Below are 19,562 nucleotides of genomic sequence, written 5' to 3'. Positions count from 1 at the left end.
ATAGCTGTACCCGTATAACATATTTGAATGAAAGTTAAAAGCTATTATAATTATTATGTCTATGTAGGTCATAAATACAATTAATGATTATTGTCCATATTAACTTTTTTCTTGTTTAAAATGGCTATACTTTGTATATGCAAAAAAAGTCTTAGACCTGTTGCTGTGTGAAAAAAGACACCAATAAAGACACATTCGCGTTTAATATAAGTATTGTTAACTTTTGAGTTAAATTAAAAATAAAAAGCGATGAATCTTGTGACTTAAATTTGGTGAAAAAATAAAAGTAAAAAGGTTGACAATCTGTGAATACGGCTGTTACTACACCTGTGTGAGCGCAACGGCAATATGTTTATACGCGAGCGACAAAGACAAAAGATGAGGGGTCAATGTACGAAATTCTTCATGCTCCGCGTCCGTGCTATAACTATATATACTTTTTAGCAATTATGATCGTTAGGTTAGGTTAGGTTAGGTTAGTTATTATATATATATATATATATATATATATATATATATATAATTTGATATCATTAAATTTAATTCACACGGTAAAAGTGCCAGCAACTTCACCGGCAATACAATGCGTAACTCGTTATCTAGAGAAACAGGGGAACTAAAAAAAGATAATATTGATAGCACTCTTTTAATAAAAAGTAGAACATTTAGTCCTAGCCTTCTTATACGACGAAACAAAACACACGTCGAAACTTAAAAGAAAATAAGAAGCTAACAAAAAATACGCCGAATATAATTCAATTTGAAACGAACACGACTAAAACATTCTTATATTTAGCAACTGTAGTCCTTGCAACTAGCCAAGCGTCCGGAAAATGCCAGACATTGTTAGGCTTTTTGAATGCGTGACCGGCCAAATTAAACGGCGTCCAGCTTGTCCAGCTTCTATTAGGCTTTTTTAATTTTGACCGGTTTGAATATAAAAGATATATTGTAAATAATAAAAAAGCCTGGTTTTATACGCAAAATTTTGGTCATAGGTATGTCGTACTGATACTAAGAAACAACTTCCTTAATAATTTAATGACATGATATCCAGCCTTTTTAACCAAATGTCCCGTCAAACTGATAACTGTGTTTAGTTAGTAACTCGATTTGATGACCTGGCAACCCTAGCCGGTACCGACAAGATTTCAAGAGTTGTGGCGGTGGATCGCACTAGAAGGTCGGTGAAGCCTGTATGCGCGGTCGCTTGCCCGCCAGCTCGTAGTCGTCGCAGCACTCGTCGGGTGCCTTGGGGCTGGGCCGCAGCAGCTCTGGCTTCTCGTCCTCATCCGACACGTACATGCGCGTCAGGTCCGACGCCACGGACGCCGTCTCGCACACGCTGAGGACAACTCACCGACTGACTACCGGTCTTAGGGTTCGTCCATTAATCACGTGTGGCTCGAAATAAAAGGGGGGAGCGGTCGGTAAAACATCGCAAAATATCACAAAGACGAAGGGGTTGTAATGAGATGTCACGTGTACTTTTTTTTTTTTTTTTTTCGTTGAATGTGCAATTTTTAAACCAAAAAACAACCAATAAACACCCTGCAATATTAATTTCTTTCTAGACATTTGTATTACGATGCTTAATTTTTCAAAATTGTATCAGTTTACATATTATAAAAATTTCATTAAAAATACACGTAATTTTGACTGGGGTTAAAAATTTGTTCCAATACATCACGTGATTAAAGGACGACCCCTTAGCGACCGGCTAATCGCTGACGTTCGAGGTCAAACCGTTCGTCCCTCGCGAGTCGGAATGTAGATTTTTTAATTAATGAAATATTTGCGGAGCGCGGATGGCATCCTATTTTAACAAATAAATTATTTAGTCGTCATTAGCCTCAGGTAGGTAGGTACACGGTTGCCCGATTTCAAAACACAGTAAGGAACAAATTTTTTGAAATCGATTTTTAGCATTTTCGTTCCAGTGGAGTCTTGTGAACATGACTCGATTGATAATATATTCCAATAATTTAATTTTTGTTACTTACTGTGTTTTGAAATTGGGCAGCCGTACAATTCCGACGCGCGTAAGATAAAATCGTTTCATTACGAATTTTGAGTTTGCCGGTATATAGAACGTATTTAAGTGTAGTCACCGCCCTAAGGAAAATCTCAATTTTTTTAGTTTCAATCAAGACCATCCTAGTTTTTCACTATTTAAGTAACCGATATTATCGGTCGCTATTTCGAATCAATGAAATTTGTCTATGTTATAAATAAATTAATATCTTATAACATTCACACATAGGACGTCCATAGTAGTCGTCTGTTCCTAAAGTAAGCGACTTAATGCTTGTGTTATAGGTAACAGCCGGCTGATACAGCTATTTTTTTTATAAATATACATGGAAATAATACATATATAAATACAAATACTACACCCAAACTCAGGCGGGAATCGAACCCACAACCCGCGGAGCAGAAAGCAGGGCCACTACAAACTGCGCCAACGCTAGTTTATGTTATTAGCATATATATATAATTTAAAAATATGTTTGTATAAAAAAGCATAAGCACATTATTCCGTGCAGGTTTATCTTAATGAAGATGGAATGGAAATGTAGATTTAATGTAGTTATACCAATTTTAAAATAAAGCACAGCCTTTTCAAGACTAAGAGTAACTGCCGAGTTTCTTGCTGATTCTCCTCTGCAGCATTTACATTCCGAATAGGTGGTAGCTTCACTTTTAACTATAATTAGTTAATTACGACAAATATAATTTTAATTTGTAAAATAACGATTCTAAAGTGCTTTTTCAAGACTATTTGGATAAAGTACTTAATTTTGATTTAGGTTTTATTTCTGCTACTCATTTCGCACTGTACAAGAAGGTATAGGTACGATAAGAAAATGAAAGCATAGGGCCGCTACCTGTTGTTGCAGTCCTCGGAGTCCTGGGCGATGCCGAAGCTGCTGGTCTCCTGCTTGACGCTCATGACGGTGGGCAGCAGCGGCGTGCCCGTGACGGACCTGCCCGACCATCGCTACTTGTTACACATTTTTATACTATAATTACGCCCCCCCCCTCCTCCTGATTCTGTCCCCAGTTCTCCGGTGTGGTTTGTAACTCGGTACCCATAAACAAAATATATGCCACTCACCTAATGATTTTATCCTTTTTTATACGACTAGGGTGGCAAACAAGAGCACGGCCCAACTGATGGTAAGGATGGTGAGATTAATTAAAGCTATTTTATGTAATTACTTCTGCACTGGCCTCTAACCTACAAACTTTGTTTGTGAAGATAAAACCCATTACAAGTCGTAGGTTAGACCCTCAAGGACCACAGCTGTTAAAATTGGATCCAACGAATAAGAACAAATCAGATCCAGTGTGACAGTTTTATTATTAGTATGCATCCATGATTTGAAGATAAAAAATAAATAGTTTTATTAGTTACATAGGTAACTTTAATTATCATTTTATCTTTTATTAAGCGCCATTGAACTGTCCGTATAATTGTGTTGCTCAATTTTATAATAAAAACAACCGCTTCGATAAAAACTATTCGTTTAATAAAATACCTATGTATTTTTTAAATATTAAGTTGCGATAAATATATGATCTAATATGTTGCATTGTTGACAACCATTAAAAATTATTACCAGACTACGGCGAAGCCAGAAGGAGGGTTATACTTTTAGCAGTCTATGTTTGTATGTATGTATGTTCATCTATTAACTAATATTTCCCAAAGTACCTGTCATATGAAGTATGGGTATCATTAGAAGCGTCTTAATAGGGTATTCCACTATGTTTGAAAAAGTACTTCAAAATGTTGATTTTCTAATAAAAAACCACGAAAAATATATATTTCGGCAAAATAAACACGCTTTCATGTCATAAAATTAAATTACATTTTATACCTTTTTTATTTTCCGCGAAAACGCTATCAGCCATTTTGGTGACGTAATATGGTTAATAACAAAAGTCGTGTTTGACGTATGTCCTTGAAGTTAAAGTTGATAGATTAGAATTATGTACCTAGCTGTTTACAGCTCTGACAGAACTTTGTTTTTGCCCGTATGACGTCATACCCTAGCGGGTCGTGTTTTAGGTCACGTGATATATCTACAGATTAAAATATATGACTTTTAATTTCAATATAATAAAAACAATAATATGCTTTTAAGATTTCAAATCAGAATATTTAAGTGTGTTTCTACATAAATTTTTAATTTTTATCAAATTTTGTAATTTATTTTTCACTACCGAAAGTACCCCTATTGTCCGCTGCTTATAGGCTATATAGAGTCAAATTATATTGAATATGCTCTACAGGACATAGAGTCATGTAATTTTTTTTATTGTGATGCTTTTTGGGGTATCAAATGAAAGGTCTCAATTAGCACATTTATATTGGAGGGGCGGGTGCAATGCTGATACTAAGCACTATCTACAACAAAAGATACGTAAGAAACTTCTAAAATTATCAGTGTTTCTCCATCATATTATGCATGTATTATAAATATAAACCTTCCTCTTGAATCACTCTATCTATTAAAAAAAACCGCATGAAAATCCAGGGTTCGCCAAACCGATTCATAAAGGTAACCGTTTGAAACGGTTACCGTATGAATCGGTTACCGATTGAAAAGGTTACCGTTTTATTTCGGTTCCAAAACCGTAATAAAACGGTTACCGATTAAACTGTAATACCGAAATATAACGTTATGTATTTCGGTTTTAAATGATTCGGAGAAGTAACAGAGGGTGACAAAATCTGTGAGCCATCGCTTGAAATGAAGAATCTGTAATGTTCCTTTGCTTTTATTGATAATGCTTGGTTTTTCATAAGACTGGCTTCTTTAACTATGAAAGTAATTAAGTTTTTTGTTTTGAATTATCCGTTATATGCAATGTAAACATTAACGCGAAAAAGAGATGAAAACTTGCTCGGGCCACGCCCGGGGCCTGTCGTCTATCACAAATAAATAAGTTTTAAGTAAAATTACGCAACACACGGGAGCGAATGAGATAGAGATATGGTCTACGTTCGGACCGCAATCCGAGCTAGCGCAGCGCAGCTACAAGAACGGGAATTGCCCGCTTAAACTTACGACGCGAACGTTTATGCCTACTACCGGTTTATTTCGATACTGTATTACCGATATGATTCGGTTACCGAATGATTCTCTTACCGATATTTTGATTCGATAAGTACCGTTTTATAAAGGTAAATAACCCATACCGGAATATCCCTGTGAAAATCAGTTGCGTAGTTTTAAAGATCTAAGGATACAGACAGCGGGAAGCGACTTTGTTTTATACTATGTAGTAATATAAATTATATTAATAGATAAATTTTAATGTGAATACGATACACAACAACTATTGTATGTTTTAACATTATCATAAATGTACCACTTCTTACCGAAAGTACATTTCTTTTAATTATACCTCTACTAATGTAGGTAAAATAACAAGTAGGTATCTTATTAGTTTTGGATTGCTGTCATTCTTAATTAAGAGATTAATATTAAAATCCTACCTTTAATACCTACCTTTTTAGTCGGTATTTTTGTCGCATTCTAGGTTATAGTTAAAAAGGGTTATAATTAAGCCGAAGACATGGGCTGTAGAGGATGCTGCGGGTAATCTTTTAACAGAAATTGACAAAGTGACCGAAAGGTGGCGATCGTATAGTGAGGGCCTCTACGCCGATAGTCACAATCACCAGTCTGAAGATTATCTGCTCATAGACCCTAACAACCTTGAACCTGAGATACTGGAGTCCGAAATACGATGCGCTTTACTTAAACTAAAGAACAATAAATGAAAAACTACAGCGTAACCAGGTATGGAGAACAGGTCAATGGCCAAATGACTGGTAAGAGTATGCTTATCCCTATCCACAAAAGGGTTCGTGCAGCAACTACCGCACAGTGGCACTTACATCCCATGCCAGCAAGATAATACTCTACGTCATTAACAAGAGATTAAAGGCATTTCTACAGTGGCAAATACCTGAGGAACAGGCTGGTTTTGTTAGAGGTCGAGGTACCAGGGAGCAAATAGTCAACGTTAGGCAACTAATCCTCACACACTCACAAAACTGGTGTGCTTCATTGACTCCTCCAAGGCTTTTGACTGCGTGCGCTGGGACTCTCTCTGGAAAATCTTATTAGAGATGGAAGTTCCTGAGCACCTGGCAGTATTAAAAGTATAGTGAGACTGTTGTGAGAGTCAATGGCGCGATACTTCAGACGAAACTTTCAGACCGGAGAAGGGAGTACGGCAAGGGTGCATCCTATCCACCATTCTTTTCAATATCTACATAGAGTTCATCATGAGAAGGGCTCTAGGTGATTGGCAGGGCGGCATCTCGATACGCGGGACGAAGATTAGCAACCTTCGATATGCAGATGATACCACTCTAATCGCGTCATCCGAAGAAGAACTTGGCGAACTGTTCAGAAGAGTCCAATGCGAAAGCGAGCAGTTGGTCTAATAGTCAATAAAGCAAAGACTAAAGCCTTAATAGTAGATAGGGCTGGTACACTACCTAGAACTGGAGAATAAAGTGACCTTGAATTTGCCTCAGAGTTTTTGTATCTCGGCTCACTACTGACAGACCAAGGCGGCTGTGAAAAGAAGATCCGGCGACGATCCGAAATGGCCAAGTCTGCAATGAGCAAACTGACCCGAATATGGCAGAACAGGAAAATATGTAATAAAACGAAAAAACGACTCGTTCAGACTCTGGTATTCTCCATTTTTCTTTATGAGTCAGAATCCTGGACAATTCGCTCCCTGGAGAGGAAGAAGATCGACGCGTTCGAATTGTGGTGCTGGCGAAGAATGCTGCGTATACCGTGGACGGCCAGAAGAACCAATGTCTCGACCCTGCAACAACTGCACATAAAAACGAGACTGTCAAATATAAGCTACCAGCGTGTCCTCCGTTATTTTGGTCATATAGCGCGAGGGCAGCCTGACAGCTTAGACAAGCCGAAAGTGCTTGGCAAAGTAGAAACGACCAAGTGGCCGCTGCCCCAAACGGTGGTCGGACCAAGTTACCTCACTGGTCTCCAAGTAACAAGAAAGCAGAGGACAGGACGGACTGGAGAAAATTCATAGAGATCGTGACCAAGACCCTGGATCAGAGTGGACACGACCTTCAGCAATGAAACAAACGACCGAGGAGAGAGGTTATAAGTATTTATCTTTCTTTTTATTTATTTTGAAATTCTTATACTCACTTTTCCACATCCAAAGAAAGTTTGTACTTTTGTGATTTTTGCACCACATCTAACCAACTTGGTTTATTTATAATTACTTCATCTCCTGTTGTCGAGAAGGACGACCCGGGCCTGTAAACCAATTTACTGTAAACTAAACATTTATCATGTAAACATCAATCATATCATATGCTGTGTGGCTACGGCATTAAAAAATATAGCCACCCCCTCTCTTCCCGTGGGTGTCGTAAGAGGCGACTAAGGGATAACACAGTTCCACTACCACCTTAAGCCAACCAACCGATGGCGGGATAACCATCCAACTGCTGGCTTTGAAATATAAAGACCGAAGACGGACAGCAGCGTCTTCGATGCGACAAAGCCAGCCCTGCGATCACCAACCCGGCTGTCCAGCGTGGTGACTATGGGCAAAACACATGAGTTCGCGCCATTTTTAGCGCGAACTTGTGTAGGCCTATGTCCAACAGTGGACTGCAATAGGCTGAAATGATGATGATGAATGATGAAACATTTATCATATCAAATCAAGGCAAATTTTATTAAATATTTTTAACATTCGTGAAAGATACTAGATATGAACTTTTACTTTTACGGGACTTATCGCGATCGTCATTTTGAATCGAGTCGAAATATTGGTAGGGGGTCATCCAATTACGTGAGCTATTTTCCGATCAGTTTAGACCCCTCCCTCCCCTTAGGTGAGATTTAGTGAGAGTTTCCTGGACCCCACCCCCCTCCTCTCCTTACGTGAGATTGACGCTGAATATGATAGAGATTATTTGAAAGTAAATAAAATTCAAAGAAAAAACTAAATGATTTTATTAGCCATAACATTTATTTCAGCGGGCAAAATGAATCCTCAAATTTTTTTTTAATATCTGTAATATTTTATCTTTTTTAACGTTTGAGATTTTCGATTATCCCCCTTCAGTTTAAATGAAATATAGTGGGACCCCTCTCCCCATTAAGAGCTCGCGTAATTAATAGATGTCCCCTAGTTAATTTTAAAATCGCGGTAGAAGTAAAAGTGTTATGAAATATTTACTTACATGGGTGTAAAGTTAACTAAAGCTAATAAATTTTGCTTTTTGCTATGAATTTGAAAGAAATTCTCCGGCGTGCTTTCTAACTCGGTATCCAGAGATAGCTCCGGTGACACAATACTACTTGATTCTGAAGATTTTAAATCACCACTTGCAGATATATCGTTCAAAGAGAACTTTAACTTTGCTAAAAAATACAAAAATTTCAATACAAGCAAATATTCATTTTAAGGCCTTTGAATTTATTTCAACCCCTTCATATAAAATACTTGAACTAGCGGAGCTGCTGAAATCAATAATCATGTGTTTACCTAAACGTCAGATAACTGACAGAATGTTAATTTTGTAAATTTTCATTTTATATAAAAAATAATTACTCAATAAATATTTACCTAAAAATTAAATATTGTCATGCCAAAACATTTATCAGGTAAGTTATTATAAAAATTTAAACTTAAATTTTAACATAAAAATAACTCTAAGAAATATACATTATTAACTGTCGTAATTTTGTGGGAAAAAAAAGAAAAAACGAATTCTTAAAAACATAATATTTTCTATAAATAAATCTGAATCACTTAATGTGTTGCTGAACGCAAAGCTCGAGAAACGCTAGACAAATTCGGCTATTTTTCATAAGTGTTCTAATCCTTTTTATAAGGTTTTAAAGGAATGGAAAGTTAAGAAAATTGTAAGATTTCAGAAAACATAACGATTATTCAAAGTTCACGTTTGACTGATCGTAAGGCAGGAAGAACGTCTGTTGATAAAAATTAATAAAAATTACTCCTTTTAGCAAACTTTGATTGAAATTAATAATAAAAGAAATGATAGAGAATACTTACAAACATCGATGGTTGATATTTTGCCAGCGACCTCATACAAGTAGTCCGATGTCCAGAAGTTCGGTATTCTAATAAAAAGTTTTCCGGTATCCACTGGCATATGGAAACCAAGTTTATGTAAAAGATGTAAAAACTTCAAGTCCTTGCAAATGGAAGCTTGTTGACAATTCCACGGCACCAGTGGCACAGATTTGTCCAAAACTGTTACACAACAAGTTATATTGTGTTAGCATTATAATTTAATATAGCCTACAGAGCTTGCCAAGATTAAGCCATGCACACGCAACACTCAAAAATAATAAACTATCATTTTGTCAAGAAAAAATTAAAAAAAATTGGAACTTACACAAGGAATGGTATGATACAGGCGACATGACCGGTAACTCTGCTGGTTGGTTCAACAGCGACTCAATAGCCTGTCCATTTTTGTCAAACACAGTCATCTCGCTGGGACCAAATCTTTTCGATTTCATCTTCTCCAGGTATATTTTGGCAAAACAAGTTTGTAAGAGGACTATTTGTACCCAATCTAAAAATTTCCGCATTCCATCCTGTCTAAGCTGTTCACACAGTTTGCCTATTTCATCCTCTTTAGTTTCATTTGATTCCTGTGTCGTCTTACTGCTCGTTGATTTTTCGTTTTCCTTCTTCAAGAGATTTTCAAACTCTTCTTTATTTATTATGAATTGATTATAGAGTTTCTTTAATACCGAATTTCTGTTCTTAATGATGTCATTTTCTTTAAATAGCTTGACTATGTCTCCGATGACATCAGCTGAACTGCTGCATTGCATGTAATTCCAACTCAATGACGACAACTCCTCTTCTGACCATCTATAACAATAAACCGTAAATAAAAAATTAATTGTACTACATATAAATAGGAAAATTGAGAATGATATTTTTTGATTGATGTTCAACATTGTTTCCGTTTAACCTTTTATTGAGGTAGGGCTAGCAGAATACCTTGCTCAAATATTGGAGCATCCTGACAGGGGAAGTACCTTAACCTTACAGAAGATGACAGCTAAATGACTGCTCTCAACCAGTGTTGTGTTCCTGTGATAAGTAAAGGGACGAGAGCTCCTGGGGGGTCGGCAATGCTTCTGTTGTTGCTGGCGTCCATAAGCTACAGTTTCCGTTTACCATCAGCCGTATCGTATGCCTGTTTGCCTACTACATTCTATAAAAAAAGCTGGTACATGAAATTTTATACTTGTCCATGTTTATTTATTTAAGCGAGAGAACTATGATCTGATTATAAAAAATCTTTTTGCGTAAATATTAAAAATTTATACCTATTTTCGCTGTCTTCACAGCCAAACTGAATAGATATCCTTTGTTTCGATTGTTCGTGTAATTCTTCTGCAGACATTAGGAGCTCCTTCAAATGTTTGTCGTCCTCGAAAGTTTCCTTCTCAAAGCAAAGGTTTGATGACGTTTGTGGTTTGTATGGCTTCTTCATAAACATATTTATTACGTACACAATCAAATCAGACCAATCCTGAAAAATATATTAACTTATAATAAATAACTTCATATAAGTGGTAAATTATATGACTGAATGTATTAGAGACATCGACAGACAGATATCAACTCTTTTCCGCTTAAATTTATTTACTAATATTTCATAAAACAGTCTTTCTAAATACTTTTGTTTTGTCCAATTCAAGACGGATGATTCTTTTGACAACGCACTTACATCGGAAATTTCAAATTCAGACTTCCAAATTGATGTGAAAGTTTTCAATATGTTCGGTTGAAAGAGGGAAATAAGGCCGACCTCGCCTCCGACGTGGTGCATTAGAGTGAAAATGCAATCATTGACAAACTCCCCATTTTTTTCGTAATCTTCTAACAGGCGTCCATACTGACACATTATTTCCGGTGAAGAAAATCTACAAATATTATTATTATATACTAGCTGCTGCCCACGACGTCGTCTGCGTGAACGCTATACAGCACCAAAAATACCTACGATTATACCTTTTAAAATAACATTCATTTACCCGTTTCTTCTTTACATTTCATATCTACAGAAAAATCTCATAGATGGCGCTGCTTTAAAATTGTCTTGTCTACTTATATTCATTTAATTATGTTTATCGGCTTAGTTACTTATATTGCGAGATTGTTATAGTGTGAAGCTAGCTTATATAGCATGGTTATTAACATAATAACAACAACATTCAAATATGCGTCGTTAGATTACACGTTGTTAAAGAATGCGTTGAGGAAATAAAGGTTCACTGCTCGTTCCCGGTAGGTGTTAGCATGATAATATGTAGCCTATATGTTGACCCGACTTCTTAATAATATTCGTGCCAAATTTGAAGTAAATCCATGCGGTTCTTTTTGAGTTTAACCCGGACATACATACAGACAAACAGACAAAAATTCTAAAAACTTTATTTTTGGCTTGGGTATCGATTGTAGATCACACCCCAAATATTCTTTTAAAAAAATATTCAATGTACAGTTTTGACTTTCCTACCATTTTATTATATGTATAGATATCATTTTTACAAACAATGTTTTTCTTCATGAACAAACATATAAACAAGTAAATTTATGTATAGGTAATTTTTTATTTACAACCGTTCTGGTGTAGTGGTGTGTAAGCCGTGTACGTGCCTAAACATCAACGGATTGTGGGTTCGATTCCCGCTCGAAATGGATATTTATATTTATACAAATATTTCTTTCCAGTTTGGATATCTATGGGTCTCCCCACCGTGCTTCGGAGAGCACGTTAAGCTGTCGGTCCCGTTGGTTATCATATATACCTGATAACGATCGTTACTCATAGTCTCAATATATCCGCAAACCAGCAACGAAGCAGCGTCGTGGATGTAGTTCAGTAGTGCTATTCTGTAAAAACATTTTCGTGTCTCGACAGCTGAATCCGCGGTGAGATATCAAATTCGTATTCATTAAAACTCGGCAGTCCCGTAGCGTCACACTTGTGAGTGCAGCGACGAGTCGAACCCTGTTGCGTGAGAACGTTGACATTTAATAGTATGAATTCGGTATTCTGTAAGGGGATATACCGCTTCACACATCACAATTCGACACTTGATTCGACACTTGACTTCATGCACATATTCTAAAATAAAGTCATAAGAAAAGAATATCGATAAAATAAACACAGCTCTAAATTGCCGCTCTTCGATTCGACACTCACTTCACATCGCTTGTGCGTACGGAATGTTTACAGAATTCCAAACCAAGGTGAAGTGGGTTCGCTTTCGAAGTGAGCGCTGTCACTCAGGTGAAGCTCGATATCGAAATTGTTATTTACAGAATAGCCCTGCTGATTCTTCTCATATATGGAGAAAGAGGTCTATGCCAAGCAGTGGGATATTACAGGCTGAATCGTAAATTTTTATATTCTACTTATAAAAAATATATTAACAAAAACAAAATAGCTATTCTGGTTAATTACAATAAGAAGTGTATTAATTAACAATAGCGGAGTTTGCGCCAGTTTGTTTTTGGTATTTTCAAAGTGTCAAAAGTACCCTCGCAATTCAACAATATTCAATGTAAAAAGATAAAAAAATATAACTCACTGCCTGATGTGGTCGATCATTTTGCTCTCGCCTTTGTAATCTGGCATTTTTATTACATTGTCAAGGAGTATGAGGATATTGTGGTTTGTGACGATTAGATCCTAACAACAGAAATGTAATCGTAACATATCATCAACTTCACACTCATTTTTTTGCTACCTTTTATCTAGTAGTAGTTATGTAAATCGATTAAAATGTTAAAATAACGTATAAACTGTGTGAACTAATATTTCACGTGAATGAAAAACTATTTACTCTATTCTATTTTTTTTTTTATTGAGTTTGGATGGTAAAATTTAAAAAATTAACTATTGTTTTTACCTGTAAATATTGCTTGGATTGATATCTGGGGTTGTAATGTCTCAAAAGCATCACAAACAGTGAACGGAGCTCCTCAGTTTCACATATTTTCATTTGCAACTTGAGAAGAGCTTCTCTGTCGTTATTACATATGTGCGCAGACTTCTTGTATACTTCCATAGCTTGAATAAACTCTCGAATAGCAGAGACCACCTGAGAAATCAATCTATAAGATTTAATAATTTTTTGAAGATTCACACAAAATATTTTTTATCTGTCATAATAACCGAAAAGTATATTTATACATGATTTCGAACGAAACACATTACAATAGACCATTAATACCTTATATCGAAGTAATACATTACTTACTAGATGCAATCTTCTTATGTTAGACTTCAAGTCAGCTCCGTTCAATTTGATGGCCAGCTCAAACTGCTCGCACAAATTAACTCCTTCGGCGGTGAGATACGATACTATATCAAAAGACAACACCGAACAAACGTGCTCTACGTCCAATTCAATTTGAGTCGCAAACTTAAGAAAGTACGTAACCAGCCAAAAGAAATGTGATGTATCGATCTCTAACTGCATATTCGTGAGTATCTGCGTGTGGAGGGTGCGTACCAGAGAGTTGTAGCCCTTTAAAAGGAAATCTACAGTAAATTCTTTCAATACGTTAGAAATATCGTCATCTGTCGGCGTATTGTACGACAATCCTTGAACATTTATTCTGAAAAACAAATGAAAATGTTTAGAGCAATATTAAACAAAACTGGAAATCCAAAAAAAAACGTTCGATTATTTTAATACTTGTTTGTTAGAAATTAATTAAATTAGAATGTCACTACAGGAATAATTGGATTCAGTTTAGATTTTTAGCTAAACAATATATTAAAATGCATATATTATAATCTAGTAATGGTTAGTTACGCTTTATAACCTACAAAACGCAATATATACCCACACGACCACACCTAACACACTTTTTCTCTTCAAATTATAAAGATAAGGAAAGAAGAAGAAAAAAAAAGAAGGAAAGATAGATCTTGTGATTATATCGATAAAATAATTATATACATTATTACAACACATAACAATGATATCATATAAAAAAAAAATTCAAAGTACCGAATTAAACTATTTTTATAAGAATATAGTCATATATAGATTTAAACACCACTTACATATTAGCTTTGCACCTCTTAATAATTTTCTTTCTCTTGCGCTCCTGCAGGGTGTCGCTGGTACGAACGTTATTGTTAATTCTCTGTTTTAAAGGGTATGGTGTCTGGTGAACGGGCTTCTTCACTGGCAGTTCGTTGCTGGAGCTTGATACAGAATTCGGCTCTTCGTTACTTTTTCCACTAGCACTGGTATCAGATGAGTCCGAAGTATAATCCGATGTTAGCATAGGCGAGGAGTGATCGCTTCCTGTCAAAGTGTAATAAAACCTTTAGTAGTTATCAAAAAAGTTTAACAAGTCATACTTATAGCAGTTTATGATGAATTAAAACATAGTTTCGTTTACTCGGGTACCTCCTCTATTCAGTGTAGAAGTATTACTCTCATTATCTTCTGAACTTTCATAGAGTGATGTTTCGACCCACATATTCAGCAATTTGTGCAATGTGGTTACATGTTGGTCCTTGTAAATTAGGGCTATCAATTGTACCATCGTTACGCCCCAATTTATCTGTAAATTAAATAAAATACAAAACGAACATCTTGATTCTTACCACAAGTGAGGAAAAAACAAATTCAAGCGTTTTGTTTTAAAATTTAATTTTAGTACTTTTGTTAATCCAAGCCACAATCCAAGAAATTAAAATAAAAAATTACCCTTCAAGTGACTCAAAGAGTGTAACAGTATAAGCACGGGTGGGCACCTGGGGAAATTTATGTCTAAATTTTGATAACGAAATCACTGTCTTAAGAGAAACATTTCCCTAAGTTACCACACCTCTGACCGCGCTAGTTTTTCAAAAAAAATTTTTTTCAAATTTTGAAAAAAAAATTCTCTTGCAATATAATATTTATTTGTAATTTATCTACCAATCGCTAGATACACTAAAGAAGCATTAAATAAGGTACTTTTGAAGTCTTTGCAGTATTTGATATATCGGAATATCACAAATTCAAAATTTTAAGTCACACGTATTTTAAGAGACACTATCACGAATTTTTATTTGTTTTTGTTTTTTATGTTTAATTTTTTTTTTTTTTTTTAAATTCTTTATGATGAACTTTTACTTCTTTTATGCGTTCAGTTGTATTTCTACTCAAGTGGCATGAAAATTAAAAGATTATTTTAGCTACTGATTCAAGAGATCTCAAGAAAGAATTTTTTTATAATAATTTTAATATTTTTTTTTAAACTAGCGCGTTCAGATGTGTGGTAACTTAGGGAAATGTTTCTCTTAAGACGGTGATTTCATTATCAAAATTTAGACATAAATTTCCTCAGGGGCATCTGACCCGTGCTTATACTGCTACACTCTTTCACATATGTGCATGGCGCATGCATGTTTACTTATAGCCAATCACTTACCGCATCTGGTATTGTCATCAATTTTATAAGAAGTTTGTCGATACTTTGACTGAATAAGTTCCATAAGAGCTGATTTTGGATCGTGTGAGGCGGATGAGTGTACGTCGGATTGAGGCAATTAATATCCACCGGTATGTGTAATACGTTGCGTACAAATAAAAGTGTATTACTAATATTCGTACATTGTTCCGCACTCAATTTCGACTTTTGTTCGACAGCAGAGTTCTTTTTTAAAAAGTCAACGATAACCTTACACACGCGTTGGTCTGTGCTTGCCAATTTCGTAGAAGAAAGTAGGTTGTTAATTTCAAATATAGCATGTCGGCCGATATCAGTTTTGTTAATGGTATCTACTGAAAGTAGGCATTCCACCGGAACCGTCAAGTTCACTAATATCTTTATCAATAATTCTATTGTCTTATCATCTTTGGTATTAATTAAAAGAGGTATGAGGTCTTTTGTAATGTTTTGACCGAAACTAACACTTCTTCGATATGTGCGTAAAAGTTTGTCTTCAGATAAAATGTTTTGAAGTATCGATTCTAAGGCGGCTGAAAGAGGAAAAACTTGTTTATTACCTTAATGCAATGATAGTAAATAACAGACACGGTAAATTGATAAAGTAATACCTACCATTGCAGTTTCCATTTACGTGATATCCATCTGCATTTGTAAAGCCAAGGTTGCTAAAGGTATTATGAATCTGTGGACTTCGAAGTACCCACTCCATTTTTTTTAAACTTAAATCAAGAAACACACTGTTTCAGTTTACCTTATGGTTACCGTACATAAACAAAGTAAAAACTAAAGAATAAGTACGAACTTAATAACGGCTACTGCTAATATTCTTTGATTTATCTAATAATGAAAATGACAATAATTTTATACATAACAGGTACGTACCTATATGTTTGTGTTTGTTAAAATATTGATTCTTTTTATTTTTCATTAGCTACTATTTAACTTGCAATGTATGTTTATTAGGGTGGAATCTTGAAACTTAATTTTGATACGTAGGTATAATCTTTAACAGATTGAGCTTAAAATTTGTATGCGTGTTTAGTTTGGATGACAATAGATATTTAACTAACAAATGACAAGCTTTTATCAATACATAATTATATTATTTAAGATGTGTGGCTACTGGCTACGGCATTAAAGAATATAGCCACCCCCCCTCTTCCGGTGGGTGTCGCAAGAGGCGACTAAGGGATAACACAGTTCCACTACCACCTTGGAACTTATAAAGCCGACCGATGGCGGGATAACCATCCGACTGCTGGCTTTGAAATACACAGGTCGAAGACGGGCAGCAGCGTCTTCGGTGCTACAAAACCAGCCCTGCGGACACCAACCCGCCTGCCCAGCGTGGTGACTATGGCCAACACACATGAGTTCACGCCATTTTTGGCGCGAACTTGTGGAGGCCTATGTCCAGCAGTGGACTGCAATAAGCTGAAGTGATGATAATGAATTATATTAAAAATGTAACGAGTCGCTGTCTGTACATTTATAATAATAATAAGAATAATAACATTTATTTCAGGACTAGCCCATATACTTAGTGTTAGTAACAATGTTTCTTATAACCTAGTGTTAGTACAGAAAATTTAAAATAACAACATTTTTATATTTACATTTAAGATATATGAGAAATAATACCCTAAACAATGATTGTCAGAATTTTTGTCTGTTTGTGCGTTTGTGCACGCTACTCTCAGAAACGGCTTATCCAATTTAGATGTGGTTTTTACTCATATATTGTGGCAAACTTAGTATAAGTGTTTGTTTCATGTCAATCGGTTCATAAATAAGTTATGCCAATTTAAAGAAACACGTTGAACATGTAAAGCCCCTATTCCACGCGGACGAAATCGCGAGCACAGCTAGTATCATATAAATTGTGTAATGACATTACATTTTGATACTTAAAGTTTATTGTATCCTTTTTAGCGCGAATAAAATTATAGCTTGTTTTTTAAAAGTGTTTTACTTTAATTTATTACTAATAACCATTATGAAAATACGTATGAAGAAGTGCCCTAGGAGAGGCCACGTGACAGCCCACGTGAGAGCAATGCGATCGAACAGTTGGTCACGCGAGTCGCGTGTACAGTCCACGTGCCGGTCGGACGCAGTGGGGTTCAATCGATGTAATGAAGACGCCCACGGGCTTTAAAGATTCGAACGTAACATCTGACATTTCTTTAATTAAGTTTTTAAAAATATCATAACTTTTTATTCTTATTTTGTGTAGTAGTAGTGTCAAAAACTATCAGTGTTCCTGTTTAAATTACTTTTAATTTACTAAAGAAAACCGCATCAAAAATCTGTTGCGTAGTTTTAAAGATAAGCATACAGACAGCGGAAAGCGACTTTGTTTTATACTATGTAAGGATTAAATATCACTAATAATAAGATATTGCTTTTATTTCACGGAATATTAATAATAAACGTAAAGACAAAATTTATAATGGCTTTGAAATTACGAGAGGAGGAAAATTCCAGAGGTTTTAGTCCGTGCGGGTTTTAAATTACAATAATTTTATTTTGTGTAGAAATTTAATTAAGTATGAATAGTTTTTTTACCACTATAATTTAATTTAATTTTCACAATAGTTAAGAATGATTTTGCTGAATTGTGCAATTTTTATTTTATTAACTTATATGACGTAGCTCATTTGCTTGTTTTAACAAATCATGTTTGATAAAAAAAAATGTTTGAATAGCCCTAGATTGTTTGTATTTTAAAAACAAAAAAGGTTTGTAATAGTCTAATAATAACAAAAACCTATTTATTTATGAACCAATATAAACTATATTTAAAGTAACTTAGAATTAGATTAAAAATATCTATTGAAATGTAAAATTTGCAGTGGTCTTGCAGTGATCATGTTTGATCTTAAATATTGTAATTTTATGTGTAAAATTTTGTATACAACACGAGTAGCAAATGAATAATTTGAAATATTATAGCATTTGTAAAAGACTAAATAGTTTTTAAAAAAAACATAACAAAATAACTCGGTGGCGCATATTATTCGTTTTTATTTTTTGAAGTTGTGTTTTGATTTCCATTAGGTCCACATTGAACTTTATATAAGAAATTATCTGTACGTTTAAATGCGTTTATGTACAGTACGCGTGGTTGTATCCACCGAAAAATCTAGTTTAACACAAGATTTAAAAGCTATGAATGTAATTTTTTTTATTTTTAATCTAAATAATTATTTTATTATTACAAAACACTTTACATACCTACTATTTAGGAAAAAAAATATTAAGTTATTTCAGTAACAAAATATGGAAGTTTTAATAGGAAATGAACAAAAAAATTCTCTTTCAATTTTGTGGCGAACCATTACAAATCTTTATTTATTTTATTTTATACTCTTTGTTGTTGACTAAAGGCGATTTACATAACAAAACAAAGAGATGCACATGGTCACTAAACTATTTTTAGCTTCTACCATTATCACCAAAAGATTTTTATAAAATCATCTTAAAATGATTCCTAAAAAGAATTGTAAGACAAAAAACAAACACAACAACAACAATAAAAAAACCATAACTTGTTTCTTAATAACAATCATTGAATTACTATTAAAAATAGTTTTTTATTTTATACTTATGTACTAAAAAAGAACCAATTTATTACTACTATGATAAAATAAACGAAATCACCAAGATTTATTTTTCGTTTTTTTATTATGATACATCAACGTGGTATTATGATATTCATGTTATGAACTTTGATTTCTTTATAAGAAAAATTATATTAAATAATTGTGTTTGCTCGCAAACGAAAAAAAAACCGACTTCAATTACATCGACGAGTAATACAACGTAGATCGACGAAAAAATAGTCAAGTAACTGCGCGTTATCAAAGATTACTCAAAAAGTAGTTATCAGATCTCGATAAAATTTATATGTGACTACACGATAAACATCAGCTTTCGATTAAATTAAAAATTATTAAAATCGGTACACCCAGTAAAAAGTTATTGCGGATTTTCAAGAAGTTCCCTCG

General features: G+C 34.6%; 1 protein-coding gene across 1 annotated transcript; it reads right to left on the bottom strand.

Annotated features, from left to right (window-relative positions):
- Nucleotides 1-632: 632 nt before the first annotated feature.
- On the bottom strand, nt 633-16,284 carry LOC123669425 (protein timeless). Its single transcript, XM_045603030.1, has 15 exons — nt 16,165-16,284; nt 15,532-16,082; nt 14,520-14,676; nt 14,168-14,414; nt 13,353-13,713; nt 13,002-13,193; nt 12,681-12,781; nt 10,811-11,006; nt 10,407-10,612; nt 9,455-9,942; nt 9,109-9,309; nt 8,270-8,450; nt 7,221-7,331; nt 2,889-2,987; nt 633-1,345 (listed from the first exon to the last, which is right to left on the bottom strand). Exons 1-15 carry the CDS (start codon nt 16,259-16,261, stop codon nt 1,177-1,179), a joined length of 3,357 nt encoding a protein of 1,118 aa, XP_045458986.1. The 5' UTR covers nt 16,262-16,284; the 3' UTR covers nt 633-1,176.
- Nucleotides 16,285-19,562: the final 3,278 nt, after the last annotated feature.

This window comes from Melitaea cinxia, chromosome 3, assembly GCF_905220565.1.
Source record: "Melitaea cinxia chromosome 3, ilMelCinx1.1, whole genome shotgun sequence".
Lineage (NCBI taxonomy): Eukaryota > Metazoa > Arthropoda > Insecta > Lepidoptera > Nymphalidae > Melitaea > Melitaea cinxia.
The sequence above is the reverse complement of the archived record's forward strand: the minus strand, read 5'-3'. Positions and strand labels throughout refer to the sequence as shown.

Coding starts and splice junctions, on each gene's coding strand:
- LOC123669425 (XM_045603030.1), bottom strand. CDS start 16,261: ATGGAGTGGGTACTTCGAAGTCCACAGATTCATAATACCTTTAGCAAC. Junction 16,083..16,164: donor CGTAAATGGAAACTGCAATG/GTAGGTATTACT, acceptor TTCCTCTTTCAG/CCGCCTTAGAATCGATACTT. Junction 13,714..14,167: donor AAGAGGTGCAAAGCTAATAT/GTAAGTGGTGTT, acceptor TTTGTTTTTCAG/AATAAATGTTCAAGGATTGT.